Source organism: Aythya marila, assembly GCF_965140915.1.
Source record: "Aythya marila genome assembly, chromosome: 1".
In the NCBI taxonomy this organism is placed as follows: Eukaryota; Metazoa; Chordata; class Aves; order Anseriformes; family Anatidae; genus Aythya; species Aythya marila.
Window position 1 is genome coordinate 42543223 of NC_139042.1, and position 15454 is coordinate 42558676.

The window sequence follows — 15454 nt, forward strand, 5'->3', positions numbered from 1 at the left end:
AACATTTTATAAAATAAATTAAGCACAAAAGAGAATAAAGACATACCCCTTCATCAGATACGCAAGCAAGACGATCTACAAGTTCAGGATTAGCTATCAAGCTTTTTATATACTCCTCACCTACAAAAGCACACACACAAATATTTATGCAAGAGAGGTAAAGAATTTAGGCACGAAGACACTGCTGAAATAGTGTATCCATGCAATAAATTAAACATACATGCCATTTAACTTACATGTATAAGCAGTTATCCCTTCCTCAAGGGCTTTCTCTTTATTATTTCTGTCATTTGTTAGAAAGATAACTTGGATCTCCTCATTCTGCATTTTCTTCAAGTGTTCGTTGTACCATTTTACTGCTACCCGAATGGCTCTGTCATTGCGGTCATTAGAACTTTCTCCTTGCTCTTGCTCTATGTATGTTTCTCTAAAGAAAAATAAAAAGTGGAGGGGGTGGTAAGCAAACCAAAACAACAACAAAAAAATCGCAACATTTATCCATAATCACAACATCTTTTTCAGACAAATAAGATTAAGATTGTAAAGCCAAACAAATCACTGCTGTACTAATTTTTAAAATATGCAATACTAAAGACCACTGAAGAGTTAGGAGACAGGAGGGTCAAGAAGAATAGCAAGGAAGTGTTAAGTTCTTACACAACCTCCTCACTAACAATTGAACAGCACTCAAGATGAACACTGCTACAACTATGATACTGCTGCAGTGGAAACTACTTACGAAAACAAATGTAGGCAAAGTAATCGCATCTTCATTTCTTAGACCCTTCTGTCACTACCTAACAGATTTTTGAATTTTCCTACAGATTGAGCCTGCATATTTATAAAGCATTGGAATATGTTTAAAAGGAACACTGAAATAGAAGAGCATTATTCCGTTGTGCAGATTAACACTATTGCCCATAAACTGCCTACAGCAGTTAAAAAATTAAAAAGCTCACGGAATATTCATTTCCCAATAGGATTTTTTGGAAGTATATAGTGCTATGCAGTAATTAAACTGACATGTCCATCTAATTTATTTGCCTAGTTCACATGTTCCAGCTGTTTCCCAGCTTTTTAGTGGGCATCTATACAACCTTATTACATCCTATTCTACGCCTTACCGATGATGTTCATTGGTGAAAGAATAGAAATGTTTTTCCGGGTTTCCAATCACGTCTCTAATTCGTTTGTACACTGGTGCACTCCGATTCCTGACTTCTTGTAGAACTGTCTGTAGCACAATGACATTCTTGATAACAGGATCTTCAAGTATATCAATCTGAAGAACAAAATGGAAATGCATCATTATTTTTTTTCTGTCCAATAACAGGATTTCAAATATTTGTTTGGTTAATATGCAAAAAACTAATGTAGAATGAGACATGCTATTCCTGCCTTTCTCTCTTGCCATTGGGAATATGAAGTGAATAATAAGCTGCACCCTTCTGCTTGTAGGCAAAATGCTCAAATTGGATTTTCCAACCTGTTTTTTTTTTTCCTTTTAAATTTAGCACTTTTTTTTTTTCTCTGCTCCTGATAGCCACAGTACACAACCATGTACAAAAAAACATATTCCTATCAGGAGAAAAAGATGCGTGCTTCACTTCTGAGCTTGTGGCAAGCAACTGTGTAAACCCACCTCCAAAAAGAGACAAAGATGAAGTACTGGGTGGCATGGCTGAGACAATTAAGAGCAATGCCAGATGAAGCTTCTCTGATGGATGTTTAGATGACCTAGAACAATGTATATAGGGCAAAAAGTTTAATACTATTCTACACAGGAGCTGAATTGCCAGGCCAAGCATTACTGTTGCAACCCTGTTCCAGTTGCTAGAGAAAACCTGTTGGTGTTGTTACCAAGAATGCCTAATACCCTCTGCTCTGGTTCATAGCACTGCATCCTGGCAAGGTCTCAGAGTGCTCTACAACATATGAAAATTTCACCAACAAACAAGAAGTTCACAGAAAATAGGCTGAAAACATCCACTTTCTTGCTGTTTTGGATGAAAAGCCTTACTTACCGCTTTTAATATAGCTAACTGCTAAAACATGAGAGTGCTGTGCCCCTCTCCTGAGTAAGGAATGACAGCATTCAGGACCCACATCTTCCAGCTTCCAACATCTGCAGGGGATATTCTATATCCTACCGATGTACTCAACAGTATTAAAACAAACAAACAAACAAATTAAACACTGAGCTTGAGAATTCACCGTCTCCCAGCCTGCTGTACTGCCTGCGTTGCCCAGACCTAAGCCGCTCTTTACAGTGATGGGTTGCAGAGCTCACCCCAAACTCATGGAGATCACTTTGGGATAACTTTGTGGGCTCTGTTCATCGCCTGGAACCAACACCACGCTATAAAATTTGTAGCGGTCTCTGAAGGCCGGGAGAGGTATTTAGGGCAACGCACGTGGGCTCTAAAACACACGAGGCCACCTGAGGATTCAGATGGCTGCTCCAGCATCTGCTCACCCTCCCTGCCTGCCTTCCCACACCCACGCCAAACCAAAAAAATAACCGGGTTTCCACTCCCAGCGTTTCCAGACAGCAAAACCCTGTAAGAAGGAGGAGGAGGAGGAGGAGGCAACCCAAAGCCGGGGGGCTGCGGGACGCGGGGAGCGGCTCCTCAGCCCGGGGTGGGGGCGCGGGGTGATGGCGGCGGGGAGGAGGCGTCGTGCCGTGCCCCGTCCCGGCTCACCTGGTGGAGCAGGAGGTTGGTGTCCGGCAGCAGGTAGTGCGGGCCGGGGCACAGGCTGCTGGCCGCGCCGCTGGGCCGCTCCTCCAGGGCGCTGGGGCCGCCGTCGGGGAGCGGGGGGCAGAGCGGGCAGGCGGCGGCGCCGCAGGGGATGTCGTCGCGGAGGTAGTGCTCCCGCACCACCTTCAGCACGGAGCCCGCCCGGGTGCGCTTCAGGAAGGTCCGCGAGGTTAGCATGGCGGCCGGGCGGGCAAATACAGAGAGAGAGAGGGAAAAGGAAAGGGGGAGGAAAGGGGGGGGAAGATGGCGGAGCCGCGTCGCCGCGGTGATGGCGTCGCGCAGCCGCGCTGAGGGGGAGGAGGGAGCGCGGCCGCCAGGGCGGGCGCTGCCGTGTGGGGTCCTGCCGCCCCGCAGGGTCGCTGCCCGCTCCTCTCCCGGTCCTCTGGAAGCGTGCACCGGGCTGTGCTTCTCCGCAGCAAACCCACGGCCTCTCCCCGTAAGTAGCTGCCGGTGCTGGGCGAGCCCCGGAGCCCTGCAACGGCTCCGGAGCCACGGAGCATCCCGGTGCTGTCCCCTGCCCTGGGAAGGGGTGGCCCCACCGGAGCAGGCAGCCCCCAGTGCCTTGGTTTTGGGAGGTGCCCCGAAGGTACCGGGCACATCAGTCCGGTACAAACAGCAGGGACAAAGCCGGGCTTCAGGGGGTGCCTCTTCTGTCTTCTCGGCCCACTCGCGTTATGCCCCTCGCTGGGTGGTGCTCTCTGATGCTTTATGGTTTGGGGGCTTGGGGTTTGCTTGAATGCTCTTCTGGCAGTGTGAGAAGCAGGTGTTTTTTGCAGTCAAACCCCTTGTTACTATCATTATTTAGTAGTATCAAAACCCTTGTTAGTATTATATATTAAAAGACAGAGTCCTCGGGAAACCACCCTGTTCGGAGCTTCTTAAAATGTCTTCCTTAAGTGCAGGAGAAATACATTACTGTGATGTTGAGAAGTATTGCTTCTTTAGTTAATTTTCAGTTACATTGTATCTTGTTTTGCTTTTTTGCAGTTGACTCTTCCGGGGGCTCGTCTCAAAATATAACTTTAAAAAGTGCTTCAAAAAGTGAAAGAAAATGTCACGTAAAAGCTCTAAGGAAACCAGGAAAGTAAACATCTCTAGCTCCTTGGAGTCAGAAGATATTAGCTTAGAAACCACCATCCCAACCGATGATCTTTCTTCCTCTGAAGAAAGGGAAGGTACTGTGAAAATCACTAAGCAGCTGATCGAACGGAAAGAGTTGCTCCATAATCTTCAGCTGCTTAAAATAGAATTGTCTCAGAAAAACCTGATGATTGATAACTTGAAAGTAGAATATTTGACCAAGGTAAGAGATGTTACGTTTCTTTCATCATACAATCGTTTCTTGTTTCTGCTGCTTTTAGAGCGTAGTAGAAGCTTGGGTCCTCAAAAGGATGTCTCTAAACTGCATACTGGAATCCTACTTAGCGTTTTGTTTGTTTGTTTATTTAAGATCACAAAAGGAGGAAACAAAGATACAGAAGATGTAGCTGAGTTGTGCAAGGTGTTACACTTACAAATGGATGAGTTGGGATCATCTTAGGTCTATTTTTTTTTCATTTCTAAAGTAAAAGGAAAAAAAAAACTTTTTTTTTTCAGAAACAGTAAATAATTTGTCACTAACGTGAAAAAGTTAATGAGGCTTTTAACCTGAACTTGACATAGGCTAGAAAAAGTCTTCTGAATGCTATTGAGTGATCTATTAGTGAAGATGTAGCTAGAATATGCCACACAGTAATAATAACAGTAGGAGACTTTGTTGCATACAACTTCAACTAAGATACATGAAATTAAGACAGGTTTTGTAAAAGCTTTGTGACATTTGTGTCAAGTCCAGGTTTTCAACCTCCTGTATAACTGGTCTTTACACTGGTTTGTTGGCGTAAGTTTAAGGCTACTTTGAAATCAGCCAATTAAGTAGCTATCTAGATGAAATAAGCAGTTGTAGAACCAAGTCTTTTTAATTTGAGGCAAAATCCATATTTTATTTTGTGAAGCCTTAGCATATTTAGATACTTTGTTAGACAATCATCTTTGTATTCCTAGTTCTCTACTTTTTCTGAATAGTTGTAATTCTTTAAAATAAATGTTTAGCAAACAAACAAAAGGTAACTTCTTTTCTGCATTTTGTTTTCTTTAGATTGAAGAGCTGGAAGAGAAGCTTAATGATGCAATCCATCAAAAGCAGCTGTTGTCTTTACGACTGGATAGCCAGCTGGCATTACAGCAAGAAGATGCTAGGTATGACAAAGTAATGCTATAAACTTTAATAGTTTATTGATAGGAACTGGGATTAATTCATGCTAATGAAAAGTGATGGTTATGAGTTGCAGTAATAGGATTTATTTTGCAGATTATACTAGTATTTCCATTCTAAACTGGTAAGCACAAGTAAATTTTAATTCAGTTCTCACTTGCTGCAGTCTGCGGTTTTGACTTTGTTGTTATCTGCATTCAAAATTTAATAGGAACTTGAATAAGGGGTGTTTCAAAAAACTGTAAAGAGCGAAAAGAGGGAGCAGACACTCTGAATCATTTAAATAGATTTTTTTATAACTGCGCAGCCTGCATGACTTAGGAGAGATAAGGGCTTACCCTTAACACTTCCAGGGGTTGCAGATTGGTCAGAAATGCTTCCTGTTAATGAGGCAGAAATTTGCTTTTCTTCTTGCTTTTCTGCAGCATTTTGAATTAATCTATAGCTGAGAATAGACTGGCTAGCATAGCAGGCTTCCCCAGTTTACTTTGGCAATTAAATTTTTAACACCTGTAAGCTGTCTGTGAAGGGAGAACATTACTAAACTGTCTCATGTTACAGTGAAGAATACATCAACTCAGAGGATGTGACTAATTCAAAGTAATATTCTGTAATAATTCTGGAACAGATTTAGTGCTATAAAGCCAGATCTGAGATCAGCAGACTTTCAACCAAGAGCAGCTGATTGTTGGAGAAGGGTCTCTAATTCTGTATGGCTGTTTGCACAAGGGGGAATGTTTTTGTTTCCTCATAATAAATTATCTGTGAAGTGCTCAGTAAAGTACTAATGTTCAAAATATTAGTAATAGTAACGGGCATAACAAGGTTGAACTGCTTTCCTTTCTTCATTTTTTTTCATTAGTTGTCTGTTACCTCAATTCTCATCCCTGTTTAACAGAATCATACACTATCTGCAGAAAATGTCTTTGTATGACTGCTTTGATGAGAAGTTTTATTTTGGAAAAAAGAAATGTCTTGTTATACTAATGATTAAATTTATGACTTTTAAAATAATTTAGAAGCTACTGCTTTTTGAAGAATGATTTAATTTGAATATGATTTGAAGAGTTACAGGAAAAAAAGACAGTTGTTTCTGATTAAATAATAATAATAAAATGTTTGAAACATCTCTTGCTGAACATCCAATTCTCTTGCTATACAGTACCTTGTCTGAGAATAGTGATGGCAGTGTTTTAAGTCTGGAAGTAATGTTGCTTGTTTAAGCGTGTTGGTTTTTTTGTTTTGTTTTTTTAAGGACCCCAATTTGCATGTACAGGGCAGAACAGGTATTTACAGGATAGAGCATGAAGGGATGGATATGTATGGAATAGACCATAATTATGTATATTCTGACGGTCAGAGAGAAACGGGTTGCAGTTAATACAGCTTTATTTGGTGATTTACTAGTTCCTTGGATTTTGTGCAGAAATAAATTCTGCTTTTTAACATTTTAATTGGCAAATTGAGGCTAATTTATAAATTCAAGTCAGCAGGTCAGGTTAACTGTCACTTCACAGAATCAACATAGTATTGTTAGTGACTTCAGGCTACTGTCAGTACAATTTTGCTGAACTGTATGTGGGACTATGAAGCTCCTGGTTTTTTTACTTATACAATGTCAGATGTGATTGTGTAACCATGGTGGTGCATACTCTTACACTGATTTCCTAATCTCGCTTTAAATTTTCTCCTTTATGACACAAGCATATCTCCTATGCCAGGATATTGTGCAGGTTTTTGACTTGTCTTACTGCTTTGTCTTCTGTTTTCGAATCAATCTTAAAGAAAACATCAAGCTCTAATGAAACAAGAAATGGAAACTATTTTATTGAGACAAAAGCAGCTGGAGGAAACAAATCATCAATTAAGAGAGAAGGCTGGAGATATCCGTCGGAGCTTGCGAGGCTTGGAATTAACAGATGACTGCTATGAGAAGCTGAAATCTCTGCCTGAAGATCAGCTTTCCATCCCTGAATATGTTTCTGTGAGTATTGTGTCCTATGTTGGCTTTTAATAGAGCTGTGTGCAGGGTCTGGTTGGGATGGCATTAACTTTCTTCATGGCAGCCTACATATTCCTGTGTTCTTGATTTGTGGCTAAAACAGCGTTGATAACACACCAGTGTTTTGGCTGTTCCTGGTGATTGTGGTGTCAAGGCTTTCTCTTTCCCTGCTTTGACTCCCCCCATAGGGTGATCATGAGCTTCAGAGGAGACACAGCTGGGACAGGTGACCTGAAATGGTGAAAGAGGTGTATGTACATGTATACATAGTGTCGTGCTTGGCTACATAAACTGAAGGCAGAGGAAGAAGATTGGGGGATGGGAGTGGTGATGGCTACTTCAAAGGTCGCTATCACTCAGACTAGCTGGGTACCGGTCTGCTTGTGGAAAGCGATGACTGTTTCTGCATAGCTTTTTTTCTTCCAAACTCCCCTTTCATTTTCTGGTATTAAACTGTGGAGAAAACACTGGATTCTGTGGATTCTGTGATTCTGTGAAAACTTCCTGTTCTGTCCGCTGTCCTGCCTCAACTGGTGGCAGGGAGCGTGTGAGTGACTGCACTACCATGGTTGGGAATATGACTGCTGGCCAGACCAACCCACCACAAGCTGTAAACTGCTTTTATTTAAAATCAAGGGCATCTACAGACTGTAGAAGCCATTCTGGATGTCTAGAGTTATTATTCTTTCCTAGCTAGAAATGAAAGACTTTTGTGCAGGTGTGCCTTTAGATCAATCCATTCTGGTTGGATTCAGGCAAAGGGAACCTCTTAATCCCAGACTCTGATATCTTAAAGAGTTGAACTGCTGATAAGAGAGTATCACAAACAGGGTGTTTCAATTAAGTGGTGAACAATGACATGTCAGTGATCTGGAATACAACATGGTGAAAATAGGAATTTGAAACTCAGCTTTGCCATTAAGTTAGGATGGTTCTTGCAAACATCTCTTGCTTTTCTCATGCTTTCAGTCCGGCTTTTCCTGTCTCTGACTAAATGGAGAAGCTAAAGGGTAGCTTAAATTATACTTTAGTTCTGACTTCCTTGCTTGGAGAAGTTTAAGTCTGGAACATGGGTAAATTTAGGGGGGAGGGAGCAGCATTCAGCTTGCATTAAAAAAGCAATGTTCTCACAGACTGTGGGCATGTCCAGAACACCCTGGGCTCAATTCTGAGAATGCAAAGGGTTTAGACATGTAACTTTGATTCACCAAAGTGCTAGTATTGTACGTATCTATAGAGGTAGTTATTAAGCAATGTGTAATTAACATAATTTTAAAAAGCTTAGTGTGTTAGTTGAGTTATAAATACTGTGTGAGTGAGCTCTCTTGCTAGATGCAAGTCATCATACACTGTGTTCTGGACTTGTACAGAGAAATAAAGCCTATCATCCTCAGCCAAAGATGTTCTTGGGAACATCTTTCAGAAGTTCCAAAACCTGGACTAGGAAAATTTTAAGGCTGTGAGTGATAAACAAAAATGCTTAGGTTGGAGCCTCCTGTGTTACTAACCCCTAACTGTCTGTTTTACCCCTAATCCTTTATATAAAGTATTTGAAGGTGGTTTGTTTGTTTTTGTTGATTTCTGCAATACCATGGTTGACAAAACAGACTTTAAACAGAAACTGAACTCCATGTCAGCTTGCTTGAAATTGGTATGCAGGAAGCTCCGCTACTTCAGGAACTGACTGACAGGCAGCTTAAAAGCCTGTGTCAGGAAAAGCAGGACAGGAATCAGGAATCAATGGCCTTGCCAACTGCTCTCAGTGAAGCTGTCACAGTATGACTGAAGTGCTTGGATTGTGTTTGTGAGTAGAAGGGAGTTCTCAAAAAGCTGTGAAGTGAGAGTGGTGAGTACCCCAATCTACGTTCCACCTTTCTTTTCCTTTTGCATTCAACCAACTGCTTGGTGACCCAGATTCCACTTGATTGAAGCCCCTTTCCTCCTTACGCATATGTCACTTGGTTCTTTTGAAGAACTGCTGGTCTTGGTCTCTTTTTTTTCTTCCTCCTCTATCGTGGTTCCGCTACATCCTCCCAGGAAAAGATATTCTAAAGATACACTGTAGTAAGATTCTGTGTTCTGCTTGTTCTCCCAACTGTTTTTCACAACGGGATCAGTGTGAACCTGAGTGTACCACTTAAGCTCAGGGCTTGCTTATCATTAATTTGAGTTATTCAGCTGATATGGACACTGGGAGGGTACAGAGCTGTTTTATGTGGCCTTTCTATGCATCCATTTGACTTCTGGAGGCTAGGAAAGGATGTTGAGAAGTAATTTTTTCTGATGCTCTTCTCAGCTTTGCTCACCTAAGGAGGAATTGTGTGTTACTCAGGCAGATAAAATGTCTGGATGCAGATTTATGTGCAGACCAATAGTATAGCCTATTGATATTAGGGTAAACTTCCCTTGGCAAGAAAGGGTTCTGCTTAGAGGAAACTTGAGTGAGAAATCTCCAGACTTGAAAATAAGAACTTTTTTCTATTTATCAGCATTAAAATACTGTCTTCCTATTCTTCAGGATGCAAGCAAATTTATATACAATGCATGTACTTGGTTTGCAACAAGGACAAACAGCGGGAGTACAGTTTAAAATACAGATATTGCAAATTTAAAATACTAGAATTAAATGTGAGATGTTTTTCTCTCTTCTTCCACAAAGGGGTGCAATAGTGACACGTTAGAGCTAAGGCTAAGCAATGTTTATCTTTTTTGATGATAACAAATGTCAAGTATTTTAAGCATCTTTTTTTAGTGTTGTTTTTTGTTTGTATTGAACTTACATGTAAAAACTTAGATTTTTTTTCATCACTTTGGAAAATTATTTTAAAGAAGCAGCATATGTGAAACTTTAAAGTGCTTCAGACCACTGAACTGGTGTTTGGCAGCTGAATCACTTAATGTTCTCAATGAAGTTGTGAGCATCTTATGTACTTGTATGTGTTGTTTTTTAGAAAAAAACAACTTGTTTGTTTAAATGAGTCAGTCTGCAGTTATGTTTCAGTTCAGTTTTAAGTAGGCTAGAAAGATAAATAAAAGCTGTGTTTTCCTTATGAACCCTGAAGGGGAAAAAAGTTGTTAAAAATGATGTCTTCTTTTTCAGATAGGTTTGAATTTAATAAGTGCATCTTTTATTTGTATCATTTTTGCTGTCTACAGCTGAGCTGCTCTCTTCTTTAAGAAGGTGCTTAACTGTAGCAGCTGCTTTCATGTAACTTAATTTGACAGGTGCCAAATTTCCCTGCTTTTGCACCCACCAATTTGTAGCCAAACTAGCTGTTGTGGTTTAACCCAGCAGGCAGCTAAGCACCACACAGCTGCTCACTCAATAATCCACTGCCCCTGCCCAAGTTGAACGGGGGAGCAGAGTTCCAAAGAGAAAAAAAAAAAAGTAAAACTCGTGGGTTGAGATAAAGACAGTTTAATAGGACGGAAAAGGGAGGGAAAATAATGGTGGTAATTATGATAAGGAATGTGCAAAACAAGTGATGCACAAAGCAGTTGCTCACCAATAATGCCCAGCCAGACCCTGAGCAGCCTCCCCCAGCCAACTCCCTCCAGCTTTATAGCTGAGCATGCAGCTGTGTGATATAGGACATCCCTTTGGCCAGTTTGGGCCAGCTGTCCTGGCTGTGTCTCCTCCCAGTTTCTGGTGCACCCCCAGCCTCCTCCCTGGCAGGGCAGTGTGAGGAGCTAGAAAGTCCTTGGCTCTGTGCAAGCACTGCTCTTGCAACTGATTAATGACTAGAACATTAATCAGTGTGTTATCAGCACTGTACTCATCCTATATCCAAACCACAGCACCATACCAGCTGTGTAACAGGATGAAAATTAACTCTATCCTTCTAGGACATTAACTCTATCCTTCTATCCTCCTGGGACACCAGGTTTCCCTAAAGTATTTTTTTAAGTGCTTTTATTGGTGACAACGAAGCTCTTTAAGAAAAATAATTTTAAAATGTTATAACCAGTTTTGGGAGGGGCAGAGGAGAAAAGACTTGATTGAAATTCAGTGCCCAGCTTCAGACACAATCAGACAAATTCCAAAAGAATCCAGACGGATGGAAGCTGTACTTAAATTGTACATACTTACTGCATTGCATACACATTTCTGAAACATTTTTATAAGGGTGTAGTTGAAGCCTGTAGTAGGTCAGAAAGAAGCCACAAAGGTAACTTCACTGTTCAATTCCACGTGAACCCATTAGAAGCAATGTGATTTCACAGATAGACATGCAAAAATACTCCTTAAATATTGTGGGACTAGAATACTGCATGAATGAAATAGTAATGAAACAAGTTGCATCAGGGGAGGTATAAGTTGTGCCAGGGGAGGTTTAGGTTGGATATTAGGAAGAACTTTACCAAAAGGGTTGTGAGGCATTGGAATGGGCTGCCCAGGGAAGTGGTTGAGTCACCATCCCTGGAGGTCTTTAAAAGACGTTTAGATGTAGAGCTTAGGGAAATGGTTTAGTGGAGGACTGGTTAGTGTTAGGTCAGAGGTTGGACTCGATGATCTTGAGGTCTCTTCCAACCTAGATGATTCTGTGATTATGTCGCTCACCCAAGCCTCAGGGACGCAATGATGGTTCCAGCAAAACAAGTTCACCCATAAGATTTACACTGCTGCCTTTTAACTCCTGAAACTCATAGGCTTCATGTTGCTTTCAGGATGAGAATTCGGCAATTCTGATGAGATTCCCTACTCAGTAGATCCCCTACCCAGACTCATGGTGTTTCTGTAGGGTGTACAGCTCGAAGTCACTTGAGGAGTGCGATATGGTTTAGTGGAGGACTTTTTAGTGTTAGGTCAGAGGTTGGACTCGATGATCTTGGAAATATCTTCCAACCTAGATGATGCTGTGATAAAGCAAGAGAATTAAGTTAGTTCACTTTAAATGAAAATAAAATTTGTAGTAGAACTGTGGCATCTGACAGTTTAATTTGTCATTGGAAATATTTGGAATGCGAAGAAAGTTGTCCCCATTGGGTTAAATTGAATTATAGTTTTAAAAATCTATCACTTAGGAGGAAAATTAAGGATGTAAGTAAACAGCCGTAACGAATTGAAAATCCCTTGGACACTTCTTATTATCTCCTGCTAATTACAGCGCAACGGAGGCCAGCCTTCCTGCATGGAAATGTTTGATTGTTCTCGAGCGTTGACTTTACCTATGCTTTTTTACTTGCATTTCTTATTTGCGTATGCATAAAACAAAATGTTAACTGGGGGGGGCACGGTAGTTTTTGCCTGAAAATGCCAAGTAATCTATTCATCCCCCCAAATAAACATTTTAAGGTAGGAAGTTAATCTAGAAGTTGTAGTGGGGGGGAGCACTGAGTACTGTCATAAAGGCTCGTTCTTTGAGTTTTTCTTTGTTTTTTTTACTGCTAACTTTGTGTTTTTACCACTGACTTTTCTTGTGTCTGTTCTTGTTCAGTCGAAGTGTTCTGGAAAAGTTTTATAAATCTGACACTTTTTTTATTAGAGGCTATGCTTATGACAGGAGTCGGGTGGGATGGGATAATGAAGGAGTATGTGTTAAACAGATTTAAAAAAAAAAAAATCCTTTTATAAGGCTTTCCAGTGCCAATTGTGCAGGGGCACATTTGTTTTTATGTCAGAGTATTCCCTTTTCCATCTCCAGCTGTGGGGTTTTGCCACAGTGTTGGTGAGCTAGTTTAGGCAGCTGGTTGGTCTGTAAAGCAGCTTTTGTTACTATTTGGATGGTGCATGGGGGTGTTTTTTGGGGGCGAGGGTGCTGAGAATTAGCTGTGTTTGGTTTAGGCAGGATATTGTTCTACCGAAGCAGAAATCAGAGCCTTCCAGTTGTTTCCTTCAGGATTCGTCTCACAAAACCCAAATGGACTGGTAGTGGAGTTTCACGATGCAGCTGAACCCATGGAGCACCACGTTCCTGCTGGAAGTGTGTGGGTGGTGGTGGTGGTATGCTGTGCTCACTTCTGTGCTTGCTCTTGTGTTTTTTCTTGGTACACAGGGAGCAGATTGAACACACTGAACAGGCAGAAAACAAATCTAATCTCTCGCCTTGTCTTCATACCCTACCAAAAAATGTACATTGTCTCATGAGGGTTAGCAAATAGGCTTCGGAATTGGCACAAGTGGAGGGGGCAACCATATGCTCCTCTAGCAGCTGTATTTTTTATTTTTTTTCACTTGGTCAGCCTGACTGGGAGCTGCCTCCATTGAACAGAAATGTGTATCTTTACCTTTATTCTTTTTTTTTTTTTTTTTTTTTTTTTAAGTACCAAGCACAAATTATTTCCTAGCTGTTTTTTTCAAAGGCTGAAGAAAGTCACTGTCTTTGGTTTAACCCCCACCCCATGTTCGCGGTATGCACTATTTTGTGAATTATTGCCACAAAATATTCATATGATTTGTTTTGGATTATGTTACACTGCAGTTTTGTCAGTCTGAATTTTGAATCTGTATTTTGTTCTTTTAGGTTCGGTTCTACGAAGTAGTCCATTCCTTGAGAAATGAGCTAAGTGACCTACAGGTGAAAAAGCAGACCCTAACAGAAGAACTAAGTGGGTACAAATCCCAACTGAAGTGTGTGACGGAGGTCTGTGTACTTAATTATCTCAATTAAGAAACTGTGTGAATATACATACTTATGTGTGTCATAGAATCATAGGGACACACATCTCTCTACAGATACTGCTACTTATAAACTTGTTCTCCAAATCATTATTTATGTATATGATACAAAGTTAGTTTTATATATGATAGTTTTAGATAGTTTTATATGATAAAAGTTAGTTTGGGGGATGGAGAGAGAGGAAAAGTGCTATTTATGTGTTTGTATAACAGCTAATTTTATGTTATAGCTACCCTGCAAGATCTACTTACAAGCTTCCTGCTGTTAAGGTAAGACATAGCTCATACCAGCTATGTCATACTGTATGATCGTAAAATTCAAATAGGTGAAGCTGAGACAGCAGATTCATCCATGAGTAGTCAAAACCACAAATGATCAGCATATAGTTTTCAACATGGTGGTTCTGTTAATAAAACTTGTTTCACCTTTTGTTTTCATAATATATAAATGACTTTTTTTTGCATTCTTCGGAGTTGCATCTTCTCTGTTATGCTCTTCAACTTCATACATTTTTATTTTCTAATTTATCATTCTACTAGACAGACAATTTAATTTTGGGTAAGATAAATATCTAAAGTAGAGAAAAGTTACTTAGACATATTTAGGTTTTGTTTTCAGACTAAAGAAGTTGAAACATTATAAGGAGAATGCTATTTTTTAAGGTATTTATAAATACTAATAGCATCCTTCTACAGCTAGGATGTTGATTAGTTTTGTATTGTAGCTTATTTCTGCATAAATCTGGAGCTTCAGCTACCCAGACTGTATTTATCTATATCATGGCTGACAGAGACTTAAATGCCGCTGTCATTTCATTACTTCTGAAATTATTCTTCAGTTACCACATCTTTTCCTTTTTTAAATTTTTTTTTAATTTTTTATTTTGAAATTTACTTATGGAATAATCAAGTGTAAAGAGATGGTAAATCATGCAGGATAGTCCTGTGAAAATGGTACTTTCATTTTTCTTCTTGATTGAATTTGGCAAAAAAAAGTCAATACAATTTGCGCATTTATATGCTTCAGCATTAACTTGTGCTCATCTCTGATCATATTTGAGATCAGATTAATGATGCTGACTTTGATTTACAAGGGTACTTTCATTCATTGTACATTTAACGTGCCCTGACTTAGTAAATTCTATAGGAGTATTTCATACTTGCAAGACTTAGCTGACATCCATGTTAATTTTGCTGCAGCAATTAAATGCAGTAGTAGATGATTAAAATTGTGCTAGAAAACACAATTGGCACAGACCTTTGGTACAGACCTTTCTTTAATGTGTACATTTCTATTGTGTTTTTTTTGTTCTTGTTTTTAACCACACGATGGCACTATCCACCTTTCCCACTGATTTATTTTTCAAACGTTAAAGTTTACTGTGATTTTCTTCTGATGCTGATGAGAAAGCACTAGACGTTACCTGTGTTAAATTGAGGTGTTTGTTTTTGCTTGTACACCTTTGCTTATACATAATCATGCTTAAACTGGGAGATAATTAGTGAGATTAAGTACCTCATTTAAAAAAAAAAAAAAAAGTCAGAAAAGATATCCTGATGCTGAAATGTCACAAGTTTTACAGTTACTAATAAAAATAAGTCTTTAGGACTCATTTCCTTTTCTCTGAAACCTCATTTCCTAGGTTTCAGATAAGATCAGTTAGTACGTTTGGAATAACTTGTAGGGTTGGGTTTAATGTAAAGTTTTCCCCCTGTCCATTATGTGTAGAGGTGACATGTTTTGGAAATTCAATGAATGTGGCCTGATAATGGTATTTTATGTACAGAGAGACATGAGTCTCAGTATTCTGCTTCTAGCA

General features: G+C 40.0%; 2 protein-coding genes across 3 annotated transcripts in view; one reads left to right on the forward strand and one right to left on the reverse strand.

Moving 5' to 3' along the window:
- DIS3 (DIS3 homolog, exosome endoribonuclease and 3'-5' exoribonuclease) overlaps nucleotides 1-2992 on the reverse strand; it is a 29635-nt gene extending 26643 nt beyond the window's left edge. The window contains exons 1-4 of the mRNA XM_082784671.1: nucleotides 2703-2992; nucleotides 1125-1282; nucleotides 237-427; nucleotides 47-120 (exon numbers count right to left, since the gene is read on the reverse strand). Coding sequence (XP_082640797.1) covers nucleotides 47-120; nucleotides 237-427; nucleotides 1125-1282; nucleotides 2703-2936 — 657 coding nt within the window. The 5' untranslated portion in view covers nucleotides 2937-2992. The remainder of the gene's footprint in view (nucleotides 1-46; nucleotides 121-236; nucleotides 428-1124; nucleotides 1283-2702) is intronic.
- An 85-nt stretch (nucleotides 2993-3077) lies between these two features.
- Nucleotides 3078-15454, forward strand: part of PIBF1 (progesterone immunomodulatory binding factor 1) — a 120043-nt gene continuing 107666 nt past the window's right edge. For both annotated transcript variants that reach the window (XM_082752362.1, XM_082752363.1), the window contains exons 1-5: nucleotides 3078-3195; nucleotides 3747-4062; nucleotides 4897-4997; nucleotides 6799-6997; nucleotides 13480-13599. In XM_082752362.1, coding sequence (XP_082608488.1) covers nucleotides 3811-4062; nucleotides 4897-4997; nucleotides 6799-6997; nucleotides 13480-13599 — 672 coding nt within the window. In that variant the 5' untranslated portion in view covers nucleotides 3078-3195; nucleotides 3747-3810. The remainder of the gene's footprint in view (nucleotides 3196-3746; nucleotides 4063-4896; nucleotides 4998-6798; nucleotides 6998-13479; nucleotides 13600-15454) is intronic.